At 39.0% G+C, this 24,631-nt stretch overlaps 1 protein-coding gene across 3 annotated transcripts in view; it reads left to right on the top strand.

The window, feature by feature from the left end:
• Positions 1-24,631, top strand: part of VPS41 (VPS41 subunit of HOPS complex) — a 107,250-nt gene that overhangs the window by 35,444 nt on the left and 47,175 nt on the right. For all 3 annotated transcript variants that reach the window (XM_064667983.1, XM_064667973.1, XM_064667990.1), the window contains 3 exons: positions 7,095-7,169; positions 13,533-13,595; positions 14,659-14,724. In XM_064667983.1, coding sequence (XP_064524053.1) covers positions 7,095-7,169; positions 13,533-13,595; positions 14,659-14,724 — 204 coding nt within the window. The remainder of the gene's footprint in view (positions 1-7,094; positions 7,170-13,532; positions 13,596-14,658; positions 14,725-24,631) is intronic.

Below are 24,631 nucleotides of genomic sequence, written 5' to 3'. Positions count from 1 at the left end.
GTCCCAGACCTTGTCACTCTCCCCAGTTTTCCCCCCTCCCTTTTCTTCTAACCAATATAATCTCCCATTTTTCATTTGAAGAATGACAGATTCAATAGTGTTATAGGAAATGCAATGGAGCAGGAATCCTCACTTATCAGAATTTCTCTGCTAGTATTGTTGAACTAAACCTCTTTGGTGTGGATATTAGTAAATTTTCATCAAATGAATTTTAAGTGTTGTAAATTCAGAGTGTACTACTTCTGTAGCAGGCAGTGGTGAACAGCTTTTTCTGTAACATTTACAGATGCCTTTTCAATTTAAGCTTTTCTGTTACTGTGCTGTCTTTCTCAGCTACGTATAAACACATAGGTATGTGTATACTTTTACCTTTTTATAGGTAAATCATGATACAGCATCAGAATTTGGTTTCTGAGTTGCTTTTACCTCTGTTGTATCAATAAAACTCTACAAATATGCAAAATATGTGTAAATCATCGCAACACTGCAGCATCTGGGGCGAGAAAAGGGCATGAGTTCAATTTCTTTTTAAAGATAGTCCTCAGTATCAGAAAACTCTGGATATCAGTGTTTTGAAGTCAAAATAGATGGGACAAACAACATGTAATACACTTGTGCGTAGCTGTTGCTGAAGATTTGAGGTGCTATTCAAAGCAAGTTCCTCATCCTACCTAGAGAAAGGCTTAGGATTGTATTTCGCAAGGAACTTAGCTTAGTTATGACAATGACTGAGGCAGATTCTGTTTACAAATCAGTATTTGGGCTTAGATACCTTCACCATGGTGGTAGTAATACAAGCATAAAAATGGTCATCCTTACTCCAGTAGGCTAATATGTAAAACAGTGGGTTGATTGATTGTATTTCTGTACATTGGAGCTTTACATGCTTGTTTGTGTGAATGTCATGCAGATGAAACATATGAACAAATGAAAAATAGGCACTTGTAGGAGACAATTTTTTAATTACAATTCAACTTGTACATACAGTTTGCCTTACTGTGGAGAGCAGCTACATAATCATTATGCAGATCCAGATTGATATTACTGTAGCAGACAAGACCTATAGGTGTTTTTCTTCTTTGGATATGTACATATGTGTATACATAGATAAGTAACAATGTTTGAATTAATTTAGGAAAAGTTTCTGAAAATTCTTTTTAAAGAATGGATGAAAGTGCTGATTAAGGGGGTTACAAGAATGATGGGAAGCTCTTGAAGTAAGATGAGCTTTGCTGTAAGTATGACTGAACACTGCTTTGCTTTTCACACTCCTAACATGAATGCTGCTTGCCTGCTAACCATGGCTAAAAGACATGAAGTCACAGGCAATTATTAAAACATTTAGATTCCTAGCTTGTAAATATTGCATTTCTCACAGAATTGGAGTGAAATCCAGTCTAATGTTTCGTGTTCATCCACTTCATATCCATTGGGATGCAGCATTTGTGAAAGAATCAATTATCCATTTGTTAGTCAGGGGAGCTTTACAAATTATACATTAGCAGATTGATTTCTCAGGTTCACCATTGGGAGACTGATTGTATAAGGTGGGTTGATGATGAGTGTCAGGGGAGAGGGAGTTGCCACAAAGAACACAATTAAAAGAAGCTCTCTGAGTGGTGGTGAATTTACTCCTAATTGAAGAGCTGATATAATCCATACTAAGAGCATTTATTTCAAGCATTTTACATGAGGTAATTGATTATCACATGAGGTACATTTGCTGCTAGATACTTGATTTTCCTTTCCTTTAAATTTTAGATTTTGCAAAAGCCTGCATTTAGATCTTTATATGCAAGGTGTCTGCTAGCTTTCTCTCCTGCTCTCTAAACTTCTCTTTCGTCCATTAAGGTAACATTTTTTTTTGTTCTATAGTGTCAGCTTGACATTATTGATTTTGAACAGTCAAACTTACTTATGTTGTGCAGAATTCCAAGCATGTCTCCATCAGAAAGAAAACTGCAGCTAATGGAAATTCAGCTGAAGGTATTTCTTCCTTCTTTGCCCGTACTTCCACAGTATATGAAATTCTGAAGCTGTTCCCAGGTTAATCATTTAAGTGTATTTCCATTCCTAACAGGATCCTCTTTATTGCCAGATTTCAGTTATGTTGCTTGAGAAATACAATGTGTATTATTATCATTTTTATAGTGGAACTATCATTCTGATCATAAGGAAATTATGTGGTTTTACTTGGTCTAATGCTAGGGGTCCTGGACCGTTCATGGTCTATCATCACTTTCTGAGCTTGGCAGAAAGTTCTGACTTGTAAAGTCAGCGAACAGGCTAATACTCAATGTGCCAGTTTGACTTGAGTGCTGAAAAAAATTACTCTGTGCTTGCTTTGCCTTGCGTACATCATCTAGAATAGCATCTCCTGTTGGAACTTAGCAGGAGGTTTGTGTAAGTGAACACATCTGCTTTTAGTTGAATTTAGTTGTTTTCCCTGACTGTCATCTGTGTATGGTACAGACAAAAGGGACAATAAACACTAGGAAAAAGGAAAAGTTAAAAGCAACTGATAGAGGTGTTGGGCATGCAGAAAGCTTGTAACAAATTGCTAGTTATATACGCAGCTGTGAAATACTGTATCATCCATCAAATTTCTATTCAACAAACTGTTCTGAAGTATTGTGCGCAATTTTGAATGTGGAAAAAATGCAAATAATGTGGAATCACCTTTTTCCCCACTGATATTGTCCTAGAATCATAGAATGTTAAGGGGTTGAAATGGACCTTAAAGATTATCTAAGTCCCAAACCCCCTTGCCATGGGCAGGGACACCTCTCACTAGACCAGGTTCCTCAAGGCCTCATCCAGCCTGGCCTTGAACACTGCCGAGGTTGGGGCATCCTTGGGCAACTCTTCCAGTGTCTCACCACCCTCACAGTAAAAACTTTGTTCCTAATATTCAACCTTAACTTCCCCTCTTTCAGTTTGTACCCATTACTCCTTGTCCTATCACTACAGTTCCTGACAAAGAGTCCCTCTCTGGCTTCCCTGTGGGCCCCCATCAGATACTGGAAGGTTGCTATGAGGTCTTCCTGCAACCTTCTCTTCAAGCTGAACAGCTCCAACTTTCTCAGCCTGTCTTCGTAGGGGGGAAGCTCCAGTCCTCTTGTCAACTTTGTGGCCCTCCTCTGGACTTAAACAGTTTCATGTCATTCTTATGTTGGGGGCACCAGAACTGTACTAAGTACTACAGGTGGGATCTCACATGAGCAGAGTAGAGGAATAGAATCATCTCCTTTGACCTGCTGGCCATGTTCCTTTTGATGCAGTCCAGGATTCCATTGGCTTTCTGGGCTGTGAGGGCACACCGCTGGCTCATGTTCAGTTTTTCATCACCCGTCACCCCAAGTCCTTCTCTGCAGGGCTGCTCTCAACTCTCTGCCCAACCTGTAGATGTGCTTGGGGTTGCCACAACCCAGGTGTAGGACCTTGCACTTTGCTCTGCTGAACTTCATGAGGTTTTGATCAGCCCACCTCTCAAGCCTAAAGGTCCCTCTGGATGGCATCCCTTCCCTCCAGTGCGTCAACTGCACCACACATCTTGGTGTTGTCGGCAAATTTACTGAGGGAGCACCCGATCCCACTGTCGATGTCACTGACAAGGATGTTGAGCAGTACTGGCCCCAACAGTGACCCCTGTGGGACACCACTCGTCACTGGTTTCCACGTGGACAATGAGCCATTGACCACAACTATTTGCATGCAGCCATCCAGCCAGTTCTTTATCCACTGAGTGGTCCATCCATCAAATCTATGTCTCTCCAATTTGGAGATAAGGATGTTGTGCAGGACAATGTCAAACACTTTGCATAAGTCCAGATAGATGATGTCAGTTGTTTTGCCTCTATCCACCAACGCTGTAGCCCTGTCATAGCTCACCAGATTTGTCAGGCATGATTTCCCTTTTATAAAGCCGTGTTGGCTGTTACCAGTCACCTCTTTGTTTTCCATGTGCCTTAGCAGAGTTTCCAGGAGAATCTGCTCCATCATTTTGCCTGGTACAAAGGTGAGACTGACTGAGCTGTAGTTCACTGGGTCTTCTGCTTTCCCCTTTTTAAAAATAGGGGTTAGATTTCCCTTTTCCCAGTTATCAGAGACTTTACCTGACTGCCATGATTTTTCAAAAATGAAGGATAATGGCTAAGCAACTTCATCTGCCAGCTCCCTTAGGACTTACAGATGAACTTCAAGTCCTATGGACTTGTGCACGTTCAGGTTCCTTAGATGGTCTTGAACCTGATCCTTCCCTACAGTGGGCTTAGGGGCTTCATTCCTTCAGTCCCTGCATCTTCCTTTCCCGACTTGGGCAGTGTGGCTGGAGCACTTGCCATGAAGACTGAGGCATAGAAGTCATTGAGAATCTCAGCCTTTTCTATATCCAGGGTAGCCAGGTCTCCTGTTTCCTTCTGGAGAGGGCCCACATTATCCCTAGTTTTTCTCTTGCTTGCAGCATATCTATAGAAGCCCTTCCTGTTATACTTTAATATCTTGCATGTACATAATGAGAGGTTTTGCCTTGCTAGACACTGTGAGTTATCTGAGTGCAATCACACATTTAATCTCCAAAGTTATTGCCACATGGCTTTCAAACCACAGCACAACAGATAAATTCCATCATCCTGCTCCTTGTCTTTAACTTTTATGTGAAGATAACTTTCATAGTCCACTTTGTCTACTTTCTTCTCTTCATTTTTTCAGAGTCAAATTTTATCAAAGCCATTTGACAGAAAAATAGGAACAGTGTGGACTGTAGGATTGAGCTGTTCAGCTCTTCTGGTGTGTCCTGTTTTGTGTCTTTTTGTCTTGGGCTTTATTGCAGTACTGCCTCCAAGAAGGCCTATCACACAGGAATGCTGCTAGATCTGCTGTTGCTCTAATATCAGCCTGATGGCACATTTAGGTGCTGGAGTGATGAGAAGAACACGACCAGTTGAACACTGTACCTTATTGTATGACCCTGTACCAAGGTGGGACTATTCATATTCAAGATGGACTTTTTGTCTTTGCAATTGCAAAGTAGTAAAAGAAGAGAGGAAACTTTGTGAGAAAGTTGTGGCAATGGCAACTTAGATGCAGCCTAGAACAAAAAAGAACATGCCACTTCCATGAGGAACTCAGCTGAACTTTCTGTGCTGGTCCTTTCAGATGGCCAGAGTTGTTTCTGCTTGCAGAGGGAATGGTGTAGACATGCTGGCTTTTTCACCACCACCACCTCTAGACAGAGTGAAAATGTTCCCTTGCACCTTGATGAGCAAAATAGATGTTTAGGAAGGCATTTTTCAAGGCAAGGCAGGAATAAAAGTGCATGCTGGTTATGAAGCTTCTAGCAGGTCAGACTGAAAACTGACATATCTTGCCCTACTCAGCATCCTCCAGTCCTGGAATTAGCCAACTCTGTGTGTAATGTCTGAGAATCAAGCTTTTACAAGGATGCTGAACACACCATCAGGTTGATGGGCTTGAGCTGTACTCCTCTACTGACATCCCCCTAAATGTGTCAGGAGAACACTGGGGTGGTGCACATTCCCCAGCTGCCTGTGCTGCCAGTCATGCACTTGTGTCTGATCTTGAAATGTAGCAACTCAACCACACTGTGGCAAATGAAAATGCTTCTGGAGCATGTAAGTCAAGAAAAATTCCTTGTGACTTCACCCTTGGCAGTGAACTGCTTGGCAAACAACACACAGTAGAAAGACCACTTGGTAATGGGCAATAATTGCGATATTTCCAGGTACCGTTTTGTGGTGACACAAAGTGAGACCAAGTGTAGTGTCTTCTGCACTCAAGGAAGCAGGAAAGCAAAAGGGTAGCATCATTTTCCCAACTCAGCAGGCAACTGTTGCAGTGCAAAGCACAGTTGTTCAACCTTGATTAGAAAGAAGCTTCTAGAAAATGAAATGTGATTGGGCATATATTATTTTCAAAGTGGAAGAGAGGAAAGCTTACTTTTTCTGACTTGGGATTTTTTTTGTGTGTGAAAGATTATGGGGAAAAACTTTCCAAAGGGGGTGAGAACACCTCAGTTTATCTCCTGTAGATAGTCCATCTGGACAGGGTGTTTTTATATAACTTTTTATTATGTACTTCTAATGTAATTCCAACTGCCATAGCATATATAAGGACCTGTGATATTTCATACACAGTTGTGTGACATCCAGTGTGACTGTACAACTCCAATGCTCTTTCAGTGACACTTCATTTTTACACGAACATGTGATGGATTTCTTAAAAGTTGTTCTTAAAAGTGTAAGAGGGACTTACTCGTGTGAAGATCCTTCAGTGATGCTTGAAATGATGAGCTATTTGTTATAGAGGGTGAAACTAGCATCATGATACATAAGAAGGTTCTTGGTACTTGAATATAATTGGATTGGGGTTTGTATGCAAGAGGATATGCATCAAGTTTCCCAAATGATGTTTTAAGTTAGTTCTCAGTACTTAAGAATAGCTGTTTAAGCTAAGTAAACAGTAACATGTTCTCTAACCCTGTAGGTTAGAACCAAAAGTATAGGCAAAGGAAAATTTACTAAATTGGGGCAGTTTTCAGAACCCCCAATTTCTCAGTATTTGTCTAAGAATGAGTACACCTAAGTTGCACTTCAGTACCTTCTAATACGCACTTCTGAGAACAGTATTAAGAGCCAAAAATGAAAGCAAGAGAAGGAATTTGAAGAAATAATTGCCAGTATAACTATCAGACCAAAACAGAAGAATTTTCAGTTGCATTGGTGCTGGTGAGGTCACTGTATTTTATCCTAAGTTTTGATAGCAGGAATTAATAGCTGTGGTATACAGGCACAGATGCTTAAGGCCTGGGAGCCTGGCATTTCATGAGAGCTCCAGAGCCCTTAGGCTGGTAACTGCAAAGAGAAAGTCAAAATTTTTGGGTTAGGCAAAAGGCTGGAAGGAAGGCTGTCTTATGGCTTTGTCACGGAAATACCTATTCTGTGTGGATTTTTTGATTCATGCGAGTAAACATACTCAACTGTTAACACGTAAATCTCGTGAAGTGTGAGGAATGTTAAAGCATGTCATTGGTGATGTAACTTTAAAAGTCTTTTTTCTTTATTTTCTTTCTCTAGAGCGCAGTGAAGATAAATCAGATCAGCCTGGATGAAAGTGGAGAACACATGGGTGTTTGCTCAGAAGATGGCAAGGTACAACAAATCCATTTATATATTTACTGAGGTAGCAGATAGTCCTCAGTATTACATTTGAGATAATTGTGATACCTGTGGAGTTAATTCCTGCATTTAGCACCTCTACTTTGACCATACATTTTGAGAACTGAGCTCACCTTTGAATACTCAAAGTTAAAGTCAAGTATATTTTGCACAAATGTGCCGTAGAAAAAGTAATTACAAGAATGTCAATAATGTAACTGGTATTAAGCTGATTAACAGCTGTGGCAGGAGGACATGTCACCTTAATCATTACTGCTGTGCCAGTTATACTTCAGTGACTACTCTGCTGTTCCTGCAAGACAGTAGTTTAATGCCTTTCTGCTATAAATCCACAAAATTGGATTTTGTGGGCATGATTTCTGTGGGCTGGTGGTTTTCATTTTCACACATTTTATGAATGTTTCTCTTGAATTATAGAATCTTTTGATAAGCAATCATAGTTTATCAGAAGAATAAAGTGTCTTACAACAGCCACATTAAATAAATGTAAAATCAATATATGTACAGTTTCCTAAAAAACTGGCACCTACTTCCTTGGCTGAGGGCATATATCATTTGTGCAGTGTATAACTAACAATTATCAGTGCTTCTCTGGAATGTTGAGCTGTGACATTTAGTGGTTTTGGTGATTGATTTTCCACTTATAACAATGTCTTTTTGTTTTTTCAGTCGATGGCAGTCTTTTCTAATGTTGGTTTGCAATGATAAAATTCTAATGCACAGGGTGTATTTAAACTTCTTTTTTAATATAAAGCTCATATACAAATACAGTGCATTAAAAATAATTTAAATAATTTTACAATATCCATCTGACTTACAGAGGAGAACGTTTCTTACACAGTAGACTTGCAAGAGCAGGAATTTGGTAATCCTAATGGTTGCATCCCACTGAGTAGAAGTTCTTTAAATTAAAAATAAAATCAGATTTTGCAGTAGGCAAAATGGGGAAACAAGCCCTTTAGACTGTATGCATTTGGGTTTTTTCATTGCAAATATGTAGTTATTTTCCTCAACAGGCAGGCAGCCAGTTTGCATATCCAAGCCTTTTGTTTCTGAGAGAAATCTTGGTGTCGGTATCTTGACACAGTAATTGGGATACTAGTGCCTATCAGAGTGGGTTGTAGAATTTTACAGCCTGTGAGAAACAGCACAAGTGTTTCCTAATTGTCTACGCAAGATAAGGCAAGGGTCAGTAATTGTGGAAGGTAATAAAAATGTTGAGCTAGCATTGTTGGTTTAGGTGTTTCCTGTGGTATTGGGAAGCAAGCACTTGCTGTTGATGTAAGGGCTCCTCTGATGTGACTGTGGATTACTGACTCAAAATACCTATGCTCAGTGAGACTATGAGCCATGCACATTTTTCATATATTAAGTGAATATTAAATACATGTATTTGATTTGAGAAATATTAAAATATCCATAATCTCTACTTTGGTGTGGCTGTATTTGAAAAGACTTCAATACCTTAAATGGTGACTGTGCTAGTTTAAAGGTAAACCAGCAGGGGAAATGAACTCAACTCAAAGGAGAGATTACAAGTCAGAATCACAATTTAACAAAATAATACAATAAATACGATTATAGAGACAAACAGTTGGTTTTAACCCACAAAACCCAAATGTATAACCCAGCACCCTGGGGCATGAACAGAGTGGTGTTCATTGGACCCCCTGAGTCCAAAGTAAAAGGAGAGGGGAAAAAACCTGTTGTTGAGAGTGCTGTTGCAGTCTGGTCAAGAGTGGTGATTGCAGTCTGGTTGAAAAGTGGTGGTTGCAGTCCTGTCGAGAGTGGTGTCTGCAGTCTGGTTGAGAGTGGTGGTCTGCAGTCTTCCTCTGGATCCCATGAGTGGTTAAAAAAGTTCCAAGACTCCAAGATTATATATCCTCCAGTTCAGGCAGGAATGCCCAGTACCTTCCTCAGGGCAGGGAGTTCCACAATGGGTGTGAGGACAGGAGCATCCTCCTATCTCACAGGCCTCTTAACACCCAGTTTATAGCCTGAGGAGTCAGGCGTGCTCTGGGCAGGTGGTGTAAATGGTCTATTGATACCAGTTTCTGGGAAATGGCATGGAAGGCTATAGAATACACAGTTTTGGGTTACACCCACACAGTGATGAACTGGTCCCAGCTGTTCTAACTAGGACAGTGACTCTGTCTTCATTTAGTGAAATAGCTATTGTGGATATATGTGTGTCATTACATGCTATACAAGGAAGTCTCAAATATGGTCCTGATGCCAAGGCTAATTCTGGTGATGTTTTTGATACAGGGCTGGAGTATCACAAGTACAATATGCAACATATTTGTATTCATAGAGTCCAGAGACATTGATGCTTCACCGTATTCTTCACCGAAAAACTCATCTGGAGATTTGAAAGATCTGGGTGATTTCGAAGTTAGACTTTCCACATCACAAACCTTTCCCAGAAAGGATTATGTCTTTGAAAGAATCCACCTCTAAAATTGGTTTAAATGCATACTTGTGTGTTGTGATACTCTGTAAGAAAATGGCAGATTACTGGACGGATAGTGTAGCACTCCTTACTACAGTGGGAGTGTTGATAATGTAAGAAGTTAAAACACCTGTACAAATTGCAAAGTCTTTATTAACTTGGTGAAATAAGTAAAAATGGTGAAATCCTTTTTTAAAAAAAGAAAAGGGGAAAAAAAAACGTGAAACAGCTTGGTTTTCTTTAATCAGTTTTAAGCAAAAAAAGGGCTATAATACAAAGCTGGATTGATGCAAGTGTTTTCTACCACTTAATGAAGATATGTCCTCTTTTGCAATAGGCAGAGTCATATCCAGTCTGATAGAGATGGAAACCATTTGTCTTTTTGAGGGAAGGCCTTAGGATGAGAATCTCCTCCTCATATCTGTTCTGCTGTCTGATATATTTTATTTTACTACTTTTTTCAGGTTTTTTGGACTCTCAAACTAGATTTGATCTAGTTGTGTTGGCTGGGAGGAGAGCACAGCAGCACTGTACAATTCTCTAACTCTCTTGTCAGTCAGCATCCAGACCTAATGTGAAAACCTGGCACTTGTATGTCATATATGTCCAACAAGTGCTTGGGAGCTACTTGCAGCTTTTCTGTACTGCACATTTGGTTCTTTGAAAAATCTTCCTGTCCAGTGGACTCAACTGCAACTAGTCACCACTGGCATGGAAAGGAAGAGAAATCAAAACAAACACCAGCCCTCTAGTCTCGCTGCTGGGTGTTGAACTGTTACGGTATAAGAGAATTTTGGTGCTTGAATAAATAGAAAGGGAATCAGGCTTGCAGCTTCAGAACTGTGCAGATCTTTTAGGTTAGTTTTTGTGTGTTAGTTTTGTATGTAGTTAGTTGTATGTTGTCTTGAAAAACCTGGATCTGACACGCAGTTTTGCTAAAGGTCTCGTGTCATTACATAAGAGCAGTGTAATTTTCACCCTTACTCTGGCTTGTAACTTTTTTTACATGAAGAAATATAAATTCTCTTGAAAACCCATTGTTTGCATGTGTTAGTGTCATCTTTAATGCATGTAACAACATTGATGTTAAGAAAATCCATGAAGTATTACACTGATCATTTTTCAAGAAATACGACTTGTAGATAAAATGTTTTTGTTTGCCTGCCTTTTGATCACTGAAGGTTGGTTGATTCTTCCAAGTGTGGAAGCAAAGAAACAGCTAAGTCTGGATGCACTGGAATGGTGGGTTGTGGATATTTAAAATTGGACAGGAGTAGCAAAATGTAGTGGAATCACAAAATCCTTTTTCCAGCTACCTAAGAGCATCATGAGCAGAGTGAGCATGGAAAGTAGAAATAGATAAATCCAATATAGGTTTGTAATATAAAAAGAATCACTTTCTTTCTGAAGAATATAGAACATTAAGAAGTAATAAACTGTTATATGATGTCCCTAGAGTAAACATAACATGTATTTTATGCTGAGTTATTTTTTCCTTTTAAGTCACTCCACTTTGTTTCCATACTCTTAAAGAAATATCATATGGCTGTGTTCAGTGAAGTATTAGGAAAATGTTGAGGGCATTGTTGCTAATTCTGCTTAATTAGTTTTAATTTGAGAGGGCTGTTTTGTTATGTTTGAGGATTCTGCTTCCACAGAATTTGCATTGTTATGTTTTAGTCATGTATTTTCTTTTTTTTTTCTTTCTTCTCTCAGTTTTATTTTCTCTTTCCTCTCCTTCTATTTTGTGTAGGCTGTTGGATTGGATATGCTGTGCCAACTGATGAAAACAAAAACCGAGAAAGCAAAATCCTCTAGACATCGGCCCAAAGCTTTTCTAGGCTTATAGCCAGGCCCAACTTAAATACAACCCTTTGGCTGGCTTACATAATCACAGCTTTGTGATACATCTTACAGTCTCCAAATATTGATTTTTCTAATCCTTTGGATCAGTAGCGCAGCCCTACACAGTGCATGCAGAAGTATTTTTAAAGCACGTTGTCAGAGGCAGTATATTCGCTAATGAGTAGTGGACTGAGCTGATAATGCTGCTTAGGAGATGTATCCAGGAGACAAACTTGAAAGAGAGATGAGATGGTTTGAGATGTTTTAAACTTCACTGAGACTGCTGAACTTTGAGCCACTCCGAGGGTGGCTTAGTTCCTTGCTGATAGCTTAGTTCCGCTTGTAGTTTACCTAAAATTTAATGTTTTTGCTCTGTCTCCTTGACTATCTGAAGGAATTTTGGGGGTTCTTGTCCTCAGAACTGATCTTTTTAAAGCCATTAAGCCTTCTTTTTGAGGCCCATTACTGGCATTTACTGACTTGGTTCTGCAGATCTTTATCTAGGGGGATTTATATTTTTTTATTACTTTTTTTTTTTTTTTTTTATTTTTCTGCCTGAAGCAATCATGGTGGAGATGGGGAGAAAGAAATAAGGTTAAAAGTTCTTTTAAAACTTTTGAGTCCAATCTGTTGAACATGTAGAGCAGAGTTACTGAAGGTATTACCTTTTCCAGAAAAGAAGAATATTTTCCAGAAAATAATGAGAGCCTGTCTGAAAGCCTTCTAAAGTAAATTTGGTGTCAGATGCAGTTTTCCTGCTGATCGCTCCATGGGATGCTCTTTTTTCTCTCTTCTTCCACCATTGGTGTCCATCCCTCCTGAGATGACTTTGTTTCAGCAGCTTGTGACAACATGTAGAAACCTCTTAAAATCATAATGGAAAAGCAAACCAGTTATTATCTTTGTGGAAATCATAACTAGTAAATTAATTACTGATTCCTGGCCATAAGTCTTCAGCCCTGTTTTACTCCTAAGTTCTGTGGGAACTGAGTTGTCAAGTGTCCCATCTGAGAGTTGGGGAAGGGAACGTTGCGTATTGAATGAAGAGGCATGAGTCCGAAAGAGGGTTGTACTTAAAAAAATCATGAGAAACCCTATTCTGTAGTCATAGCATCTAAATCTAATAGTATTTCATAACACTTGATACCTCTGTACTTGTTTTATAACTAAACGCAAGAAAACATTTAAAAAATCTGTTAATTCTCTTGGCAGCAGAAACAATTTTTTTTTATTTATTTAATGTTGAGGCTTCTTCAGATGGATTCATTCTGATAGATATTCTGATTGCCTATGGTTACAACTTCACTGCTGACTGTTAAATGTACTGATATATCAACATAAAAGAGAAGGAAGGAGTCTTCAGAGAAAGACATTACCACTGGTCATGGAATAAAACAAAATAGCACTGAATGCATTTGGGAGGAGGAGAGGATGCCAAGAAATATATTGTCCTTGGATTTCAGTCTGGTTTTGCTTTATTGTCACAAATTTCTTTTCTTATGTAAACCTTGTATTGCTTGGAGGGGAAAAAAAAATCTTACCATTCTTTCTCAGAAAGGAAGAATTTTTAATTTATCTTCTCCTGAATGTTTTTATGTTGTTCTTACTGTACTTAGGTTAGTATCTGTTAAACAGATTTGATCAGCCTAAAGCAAAAGGAACTTGCAGTTTTTACTGTATTTGTAAAAAAACCAAAACAGAAAAATCCCAAAACCAAAACACACACACAAAAACAAATACAAAACCCCTCACAATAAAAACAAACAAAACCCAAAACAAAATAAAAAAAAAAAAAAAGGAGGAAAAAGACTCAAAAAATACTTTTGTACTGCTGCAAATATTTAGAGAGATGCCACAGTAGAAGATCAAGCTGTATCAATTATCTCTGAATTGTTAATTTTGACTTCTTTTCCATTAGGAAAAAAGATGTAACTGCTAACATTCAACTTAACCTTCTAACTATTAGTTTTTTACATTCAATGTTAATTGTCAAATGGTTATTAGGTAAACATTTTTGGCTTTTCAATGTACTTTTTCAGGTGCAAGTGTTTGGATTGTATTCAGCAGAAGAGTTTCATGAAACATTTGACTGTCCTATTAAAGTAAGTGCTTGCTTTAATCTTTAGTAATTGTGGTGATGTTGTCTTTTAATAACAGAAAGGTCGCATTCAGTCTAAATGAGAGAGAGGAATACCACCTCCTTGCAATGTTATTCAAGTCACTAGAAAATAGTTTTCTATCTCAATGTAAAAGCTTTTGATCTGGTAAGGTAGTAAGAAAGCCCATCTTGGTTTTGTAAGGAGTATTATTGAATTTTTCAAATACAAAAGGCAAAGTGAAATTGTCCTATCTCAGCATAATTCTTTCTTTGTAGATTCGTGATACAAATTCTGAGGGTTCTGCTAAATGCGAGGGCAATATTTTGCAACTAGGCAAATGGGCAGAGATGCTGATGTACCTTGTCTGAAGACAAAACTTGAGTTTTACTCTGCTTTAGAGATGTGTGTCCGCCTGGCTGTTGAAAAAGGGAATATCTAGTGGTTTTTAGCTAGAAACATTTCTTGCATGAGGAAAGGTGGTGTGGGCAAATGATTGTGTTTTGCTGCTTGGGGTCTCCCATGTTGCAGCTGCTCTTGAGGGCGGGGGAAGGGAACGAGGTCATTAAGTTTTCACACATGCCAGATGTGACTCACTTGCCTCCTAGGGCCTCTGCGGCTCTTACAGCTGGATCTCCTGCACTTGACATGGAACATGTAAGGCAAAGAAACTGTTTAAGACGTGTTGTTAAGACATATGCAGTGTTGTCCTGTGACAGGGCTGAGGTGTGTGTGCCCTCTAGACAGGTCCCAGACAAGATTTAATTGCAGTAACCCTTGCACACAGCAAGGGTTCTGTTTGGTCCTAATTCTGCTGCTTGCTATACAGAAAAGTAGATTCGGTGTAATGTGGTTCTCAGCGTCAGACTTGTCATATACCATATAATTAGAAGAATTTTCTTCTCTTCTAGGAAAAACAGATGTTGAAACAACTAGGCTTTACTTCAGAGAAAGAATTCACCTGTAATACTTGATGATTGGCAAAGGGTTATCTAGTTTAAAAAGTGATGTGGCGCTTCATGTAAACTCTTATTTAATCCACAATCCTCTCTTTCCCCATCATCCCCAGATTGTTGCTGTTCATCCTCAATTTGTAAGATCCCACTTCAAGCAATTTGTAACAGGAGGAAAAAAGGTAAGCAGTCCTAGTGTAATGAACTTTGGCTACCTTTAAATAGCTTTTTGAAATGGCTCAGAAGGCTATGTATGTGATTTTTAAAACCTAGACCAAAGACTTCTGCTTTTGCATTTTAATTATGTGTTGTATTCCAAACCATTCTTATTTATTTTTTAAATTTATTTTATTTAATTTTATTTAATTAATTTTATTTAATTAATTTTATTTAATTAAGACTAATTCCAGGGGAAGGGAAAATGCACTTTTTATGTTAAAAACGTATTGCAACAAGTTGAGCTTGAGAGTAGAAATACTTCTGTGTATATAGCCTGAAAAACAAGTCATTTATATTTCCTAGGCCAGATTTTCTCTATTTTAATTTCTTGAAGTGGAAGCAGAAGTTTGTGCCTTAATATTGATCCTTACAAGGCATGTTGATCTTGGTGTTTGGGATTTTTCTTTTGCTTCACCTGTGGGTGATTTTTTGGGATGGAGTTTTGTTTGTTTTGTTTGGGGATTTAAGGCAAAAAAACCCAAGTATTTTCGTCAGTTCTTATTCATGGTATGGATTTTGTTGTTTGTTTGTTTGTTTTTAAAGGAATCAATGAGAGCTTTTGGTAGAGTAGACCTCACACCATTCTAAGCATTTCTATCTGTGTACATAGTCTTCCATTTGGATCAGCTGGTATTTCAAATGTGCGTTAAGTGTCTTCTTAGTGTATGGTACAATTCTGACTTTCAGATTACAGTTGCTTCCAGGTCCTACAAGTATCTTATATCACATGGCATATTTTCAGTCAAAATATAAAAAGTTCTATTTAGAACAGTTTCTTAATTCATGGAATTTTCTGTTACCTTCTCTTATAAATTGAGTATGAACAAGCCTCACTTACAGGTGCATCAAACCAAATGCCATGGCTCTCCCTTACCAGCAGTCTGTAAGAAATACAGACTCCTAGTGCTGAATACAACTTAATTTTCAATTAACAGTTCACTATGTTTCAGAGCATAACTGTGCTTTATTTATTTAAGTGGCATGTGAGCTTGACGGCTTTTTCTGGCTGGTAGAAGTTGGTGTTGTCCTTAAAATAATGCACAGTCAGTGGATGTCTGTGTCAGCCACCAGTTTGTGAAGCTTTTTTGTGCTGATAAAAGGGTCATGGAAAGAGAGAAGCAAGAAATTAATAGAACAGGGCTCTGTCAGGTGGTAAGAGAGCTTGCATTCACCTGATGCCGAACAGAAAAAAAACATCAGGGAGTTAACACATTCTCTTTGGTTATCTTTGATTACTTGACAGGTTGTTTTATATTCTGTCCTCTGGGGAATGGTATACTCATTCTTAATACATTAATTTTTTGCTGAGGAACTTTCCCCTTCAGAAAAACTTTAATTGACATCTTAACATAAGGTATTTAGCATTGAAATAAATGTCCCTTGACAAATGGAATTTGATTTTATTGGTTCATAAAACAAACAAATAAAAACTCTAGCCTTGTGGTAGAAACCTTGCCCCTTTTCTCCTCTCCTCCAAAAGGAGCCTTTATAAAATAACAAAATGCTCTTTGAAAATTCAGAAAGTTAAATTCCACCTACTAATATATCTATGATTTATTTCTATTTGCTTTTTCTGAATGTTTACACTTTTCCTTAACTGTAAAGCCAACGAGTAGTAGGGGGGCAACAGGGAGTGTCCACAAAGGTGAGGCTGAAGCATACAACCTCAGGCTGTGGACCTCACCTCTCTCTCCCTGGGTCTGGAGATTGTGCAGTTGGGTGAGCTCCTTCAGGGAGGGGGACAGGACCTCCATGGCTCCTCACATCTCTGCTCTTTTAGCTTTTGCAGAAACACAGTGACTTCATCCCTGATAGCTGGCAGTGGTGAAAGGCATGCTGCCTGTCTTCCCCACACTCGCCAAGGCAGGGTTAGCAGTAAGGGTATCCTCATTTTGGATCAAGCTTAAAAGAAAAGCTTTGTTTAAAGTTCTTTTGCTATCACAGAATATGCTCAGTTGGACTCATCGAATCCAGCTCTTAGCTCTGCGCAGGACCATCCCAAAGAGTCACACTGTGCGTGAGAGTATTGTCCAAATGCTTCTTGCAAGAACTTCCCTGGAGAACCTGTTCCAATGCCCAACCACCCTGTGGGTGAAGAACCTAAACCTCCCCTGACACATCTTCTGGCTATTCCCTTGGTTCCTGTCACAGGTCACCACAGAAAAGGCATTAGTGTCTGTCCTTCCTCTTCCCGTCACGAGGAAGTTGTAGACTGCAATGAGGTCTCCCCTCAGACTCCTCTTTCTCCAGGCTGAAGAGACCAAGTGACCTCAGCTGCTCCTCATACAGCTTCCCCTCAAGGCCCTTCACCATCTTTGTTGCCCTCCTTTGGACACTCTCAAACAGCTTAAAATCTTTCCTATATTGTGGCGCCCAAAACTGCACACAATATTCAAGGTGAGGCTGCACCAGTGCAGAGCAGAGCAGGACAATCCCCTCTCTCAACCAGCTGTCAATGCTGTGCCTGATGCCCCCCACAACATGGTTGGCCCTCCTGGCTGCCAGGGCACTGCTGACTCATATTCACCTGGCCATTGACCAGGACCCCCAGGTCCCTTTCTGTGGCACTGCTTTCCAGCATCTCATTCCCCAGTCTGTACGAACATCCAGGGTTGCCCCATCCCAGGTGCAGAATCCAGCACTTTCCCTTGCTGAACTTCATATGGTTGGTGATTGCCCAGTCCTCTGAGGTACATCAAAAAAATATAGTGTGTGTTGTGTGAACTCTTCATCCTAAGGGTTGCAGGGTCTTTATCTTTGTTTTGTTGTTCTGGGAGATGGTGACATAATGACACTCAGCATTTTAAAAGCTGAGTGGGTTTTTTTTATTTGTTTGCTAAGATAATTTGAGCAGATAAATGTATACAGAAAGAAATTTCATCAATTTCTCGAACCCCTCTAGTTCTGTTATAATCATTATTGTCTCAGAATAAAAGTAGGATGTTCTTGATTTCCTGCTTGAATTTCATACAGATCAGATTTTGGCTTACAGTGAAACAAAACAAAGAAGCCAAACCACACATGCACAAGAACTTACCCCCTGACCTTAACACTCTGTTTTGTCTCATCTCAGAAAACCATGTTAAGATGTGCTTAAATTTATTAAATTTATTAATTTTATAGCTAGCATCTGCCTCAGTAGAATCAGCAATGATTGGGGGAGAGCTACTGTAAATTACCACCTCCTTAATTTTTTGAGAAATATACCATTCTTCATAGTGATATAAAATGTGTGAAAAATACACTTTCCAGTTCAAAGACCCACTGCAGGCCATCCTGAAAATATTCAAGAGAGACAGAGAGGGAAAAAACCGTAAGCGACATGCTTCAGGGATGCACAGTGCAGATCCTCAGTTCCCAGCACAGGCGGATGTCTAGAACTTGGGTGAATTGGGTGAATTGTTGTGTAATACAGAGAGTTGCCACATCTTAGAAGCTCAGCCTGACCTAAGGCTGACTTAAGAGCGGTACTCTCTAGCGTAACTGTTTAAATCATTGTTGTAAGCTTAACCCTACCATGTTTGTACAGTTGCTTAACTAGGCAGGTACTCAAGCCCTTTAACAGCATTTTTTCTCTAAATTGTATTGTGAACTAATTAACCAATATAAATTGTTTGCTTACTAAGTGCTAGTTTTTAAAAGTAAAGAACTTCCATTAAGCTTGAGATAATATCATTGCCTTCTGTTTTGGGTTAGAAAAGCTTATTTTGCCCCCTTTTTTAATGAATGAATGTTACTTCTACCTAGAAATCACTGTCGCAGTGAGAAGCAGTAGGTACCACACTAAAAAGAGGCGCTTCCCTCCTCCCAATCTCTGCAATTAACCACAGCACTATTGTGCTGACTTGGCAGATGATGGTAACCCTGAAATAATAATATCGTGTATTGTAAATAACAGGGCATGTCTGTCCAGAGCAGACAGTATAGCTCCAGAGTAAAGGAAAAGACAAATACTGTACTATTGAAGGCCATAACCTTCTACCTTTTAAAAAAGGGTCTAATCTCAGAAAATAACAGGGTAAAAGCCAAGTAAATGAGGGTGCTAAAGCTGAAAACAAGGTGTTCTTGATTTAACTGTTAGAGTGCTGGTCTTTCCCAATACATCAGCTAAATGAACGTTATTATAAACTCCAGGTATTGATTATGTCCTGAGGGTTAGGAGACAGAACTAAGAAAGAAGACTGAAGAATATTTCAGTTCCAAAGTCAACATATCAAATTACTGCATCTTATATAAAGATAACTTAGTCAAGCAGGACAAGTTGAGGTTCCTCTCTTAGCAGAGGCCTCAATGAGACTTCCTATTTCATGTTTTGATTAACATCAATAACTAGACAAATAGATTTTTGTAGTAAAATTCCTAGGAAAGTGAGTCGTCTGGAGTGATTGAGTCACTCTGCTGAATGTATACTAATGAAGGGTTTTCTGGGGGTTCTTTACCCAGCATGGTAGTGAGGACACACCACAAATTAAGCAAATGAATTCTGAAGCCATTATGGGGGTAGTATATTCAGTATCTTAAAGGATTGGGTCTCCTCATTTGCCTAGGACATGCATTTTGTATAATAAATATTGATTTGCATATCTAATCTGAAACATTTTAAGGGATAGAGAACCAAGATAAAACTGCAGATTTACTCTGTGACTGTTAGCAATCTCATCTTTAAAGCTGTCTGTATCTATATCTACATAATATATTTATGGGTTTTTTTTTAATACGTATGTATGGTGGAAATATGTGTAAAACCATATTTTTATAGTGTCTGTGTTTCTTTGGCTGAAGAAGATACTCTATAAGAACTGGTTTACAAATACAGATCATGTTTGTCACCCTTATCCTTCTAGAATTAACATTTGAACATATTGATGTTTGAGCTTAAACATTAGACTCTTTTTTCTTTGTTTGTTATAAAAGCAGAGAGAACTTTGTGTTACCTGGGGCAAATTTCTCATTGTAAAAAAAATTAAAAATACTATTTCAGTGTCAGAATTCTGGCCTGGACCAATGATGATTCCTGCCTGAGATGCAAAACAAGATAACCTAAATTCCTTTCCACTCCAAGCAGAGCAACAACATACATAGAGAAAGGATAGTGACTGCGAACAATGCACAAACAGGAAGAGAAATAGCATTCTTGGAGATCTGCGACTGCTGTTAGGGTAGTGGAATTTGTATGTTAAAGTCAAGTCTGCCAAGGAATGTCTCAGATTTTTTTTTAATTGTCTGCTTTTTAGTGTCAGCAGATGCACTTTGCTTGGTGAGTAAGTAGATGACCTTTACCTCTGAACCCTATGATATGTACTTCATAATAACTGGACTACTTTGACAAATTATTAAATTGTCAGGATGCTGTTTGCAGCACAGTCCATTTTTAGAAAGCAGATAGTCAGCTGTTTGGCATTATGTTGGGTAGAAGAGTACCAGACAAGAAAGGCAGATTGCTTTGTAAGCTATAAAATATCAGTCAGTAAATACTCAAAGGTCTGATTTAAGTGAAAAAAGAGTAAATACTATGGCAATTTCTGTCCATGCATTGGATAATTTACCATAAATAGGAAACAAGCTGTAGCAACAAGCAAGCCACAATAATACTGGTCTGTGATTTCCTTGGTGCAATGTATAGTGCCCAGATGTATTCAGTATTATTGAGCAGATGAGACCTTGCACATATAGTATGTACTGTTCACATAATAAACATTTTTTTTGCTTGCATTTCTTGTTTATGATTATTTGGATGTGCATTTCTTCTTTATTGCTAAAAAAAAATTTCTCCTTTTGCTATAATAAATTTGGTTTGTGTAAAGAGAATAGATCATAGTCCTATGTGCATGTAATCTATAGTTGTGTGTTTTGCAAATGTCTGTGTAAAACACTTTTTTCATTGCCCGAGGTGGCAAGCAAAGAGGATCTAAAGGTATGAAATGTGTCTCTCTGCCTACAAGACTGCAGGATTTGCTTTCCAAGGTGTTAATTCTGTAGCTCTTTGTGAACAGGCGACAGCTGGAATCTGGCAGTTGAGTTATTAAAAGTACAGCCTAATAAAAGTCCTATAGCATTTGTTTGTATTAAACATCTCAAAATTTCTAGTTTCTCTGTCCATGAACTACAGCAGTAGCTCCAGTTTCGTCTATCACTGTTGCCATCGCAAACCTCCTGATGCTGCTGTCTGCCTCTGCCTCCTTGCTTGATTTCCCTTGACTGCACCTGCTGCCCTCCTCTCTGTTCACACCCCAGCTCCTTAGACAACATTTTATGACAAAATTTTGAAAGCTCATCTTCAATAGAAAACTTGAGGTTTATATTATTCTCTGCCACGTTTGAGCTCATCCAGTCTATCAGCTGTTCCAAGCAGAAATGATAATTTTTTATTGTTGCTATATGTTTTCCGAGGGATGCACTAGTAAACAGTAAGTCCTCATGCAGCATCCTGTTCTGTGTTCCTCTGTGGTATCTGCTAATCTTGACTGTGCCTGTAAATGTTGTTTTTATGCTGAAAACAATAAATAGCTGTAGTGATCACTTGTAATCAAGGAAGTAGCATTTTAGGTTTTTGTGGTCTTGCATAGCTGAGGTGAGAGTTGATGACACAGATGCCAAAACACAGAACAAATGCCACAGGTAGGCTCATCTTTCCACTTAGGCAGACAAAGAACAGGACAAGGAAATTACAGCGACTTTTTTCAGTTACAAAATGGTGAATGGAGTGGTGCTGAATGATGCTGCATCCAGTTGGCGGCTGGTCACTAGTGGTGTCCCCCAGGGATCAGTGTTGGGCCCAGTTCTGTTTAATATCTTTATTGGTGATCTGGATGAGGGGATTGAGTCCACCATTAGTAAATTTGAAAGTTGGGGGGGCATGTTGATCTGCTGGAAGGCAGGAGGGCTCTTCAGAGGGACCTGGACAAGCTGGAGAGATGGTCTGATTCCAACAGGATGAGGTTCAACAAGGCCAAGTGCCAGGTCCTGCACTTTGGCCACAACAACCCCATGCAGCGCTACAGGCTGGGCACAAAGTGGCAGGAGAGCAGCCAGGCAGAAAGGGACTTGGGAGTTTGGATTGACAGGAAGCTGAACATGAGCCAGCAGTGTGCCCAGGTGGCCAAGAAGGCCGATGGCATCCTGGCCTGTATCAGGAACAGTGTGGCCAACAGGACCGGGGCAGCTATTCTTCCCCTGTACTCAGTGCTGGTGAGGCCACAGCTCGAGTGCTATGTCGAGTTCTCAGCCCCTCAGTTAAGGAAAGATATTGAGGTGCCGGAGCAGGTCCAGAGAAGAGCAACGAGGCTGGTGAAGGGACTGGAACACAAGTGCTATGAGGAGAGTCTGAGGGAGCTGGGGTTGTTTAGCCTGGAGAAGAGGAGGCTCAGGGGAGACCTCATCACTCTCTACAACTACCTGAAAGGAGGTTGTAGCCAGATGGGGGTTGGTCTCTTCTCTCAGGCAGCTATCAGTAAGACAAGAGGGCATGGTCTTAAGCTGTGCCAGGGGAGGCTTAGGTTGAATATTAGGAAAAAATTTTTTATAGAGAGAGTAATCAGACATTGGAATGGGCTTCCCAGGAAGGTGGTGAATTCTCCGTCCCTGGAGGTTTTTAAGATGAGACTGGATGTGGCATCAGTGCCATGGTCTAGTAACCACGGCAGTGCTGGATCAAGGGTTGGACTTGATAATCTCGGAGGTCTTTTCCAACCCAGTTGATTCTATGATTCTATGAAAATGAAGTTTCAAGCCTTTTCTTCTGTAAAACTTCTTCAGATCTTTACACAGAAGGTGCTATGTTAAAACAAAGTACTGGTGCTGTGCATAGTGCTTCAGTAAAAGTATGTTTGCTTTGAAATTTCTGTGAGAACAGATATCTTTTATTTCAGTATTTTGAAGTCAGTAAGTGGTAGCGAGATGAAATTGAATTGAATTATTTCACTGTGTTGATACTACCAAAGCTGCAATCATTGGCCTCTTTGTTCAGAGGATTGGGAATTCCTGTACACAGTTTAAAGACTGGGATTACATGTAATTAGTGTTAATGCTAATTGCATGATAGGCTCCATTAAATTCTAGCACTCTCTCTTCTCTTTTTGAGCTCTTTTTGGGGTAGGTTAATCTCCTGTCAGTGAAAAACACAGAGATGTAATCACTAATCCAAGAGAAATATATCCACTTGTTTTTAAAACCAAAAAGTGTCCTACTCCATCCTCTTGTCTCACACATTTCAGTGTGTCACTTTTCTTAATGATCTGATTAAGATTTGCAAAATAGTGAGCTAACAAAAGATTGCAGTGTACGATGAAGCAGTGTGGGTGGGGACCCTTGAAGTCAAATTTTTTTTTATTTTAGCTGTATTATGGAATTGCAGTCCATGCAGGATACACTGGAAGTGCACTACTGTATTGTATGTAACAAAGGACTAAAAAGTTTTATGAGAGTAAATGAAAAAAGAGAAAAACGTAAAGTCTATTGCAGAGAATGCAAGAAAGTGGGATTTGGGCTGCTGTTGAAATATAAGTACTGTAAATGCTGACTGCCATAATATGGAATTTATGGGAAATAAAGCCTTAAAATATTTTTCCTCTACCAAAAAGAGGGAGAGGTGGTAGGAGGAACCCCTCCAGAAACTGTGGATTTTTTATTATATATCTAGCTTCTTTCGAAGTTTTAAATTATTTTCTAGTATGACAAACATTTCAATGTGGAGACAGAAAGGAAGACTAAGAAGTAAATTAGTCTGCGTATTTTTAGAGATGCATTCAGTAGATAGCAGTTCCAAAACACATAGGGAAGTTCTGGGTTCACAAATTCAGTTTCCAGATGTCATTGCTCTAAATACACAAAATGTGATGTATTTATCACGTTAAATAAATATAAATAAAATAAATCACATTACGTGTATCAATAGCATGCAGATAATTGCATTGAAGATAAATTAGTAAAGCACATTTTGAGATTACGTTATTTTTTTTGAAGTCACAATGTTGAGTGTCCTTTGGCCTCAGTGTTGGACCTATTGCACTTGCTGATATGAAACCAGGAATTCAGGGTGTTGTAGTGATTCATATTCACTTTCCATCTTTATTATAGGCAATAGCAGCCTGATGTCTTCTACTGCCTTGGTCTGAAAATTTGATTAAGCATGTGCTTAGAGTTGAGCATAGACAGAAGCAGGATTTTTCAAATTTTTTCTCCTCACCAGTTCTTTCTCAGAAAACTTACTTTCTCTGCAGTTTGTTACTCAGTCATGAAAACGCATAATGTTCACAAACCATGAACAGTAACAAAAAAGTGCAAACTGTCATACCAAGTTCGCTCTGGATCTTGCATGTAATAAAAATACTTAAATCCTGATTCATTCGCAAGCAGAAAAGATTATAATTATAATATAATAAAAGATTATATGTTAATATAATTGACATCAGCCAGTTTTAACCTTTCACATCATCCATGTCAGTTTTTGCAACATTGTTCAGTAAGTCTCAATAAAGATACCATGTATTTTGCTGCTGTCTTTGTTGGATGGTATTGAAAGAAGCATCCAAGCAACAGTTCTTTTTCTGTCGAGCTTTTCCTTAGGGGTTCATAAACTAGGAAAAAGTAATTTTCAAGTCTGGATCAGCACATCTCATAGTCTTTAATGACATCCTTAGCTTCTGAATGGAGATAGTATGGGCTGACAGCTGCTGTGTGTCTCCTCTACCTACCAGCCTTCTAATGGGAATCCTTCTGCATGTCACTGCCTTATGAGCATAGATGTTACCTCTGCTTTCAGTGGCTTGCCATGGTTGCTGTAAAATAGCATATTTTTTAAGAGTAACTGAGTAGCCTTTTTGTATATTGAAAAAAATATCTGTGCTGTCTAAAAGGTGGGCCTTCATGTGA

This window comes from Pseudopipra pipra, chromosome 1, assembly GCF_036250125.1.
Source record: "Pseudopipra pipra isolate bDixPip1 chromosome 1, bDixPip1.hap1, whole genome shotgun sequence".
NCBI classification, from domain to species: Eukaryota; Metazoa; Chordata; class Aves; order Passeriformes; family Pipridae; genus Pseudopipra; species Pseudopipra pipra.
This window is presented reverse-complemented; position numbering and strand designations above follow the sequence as displayed.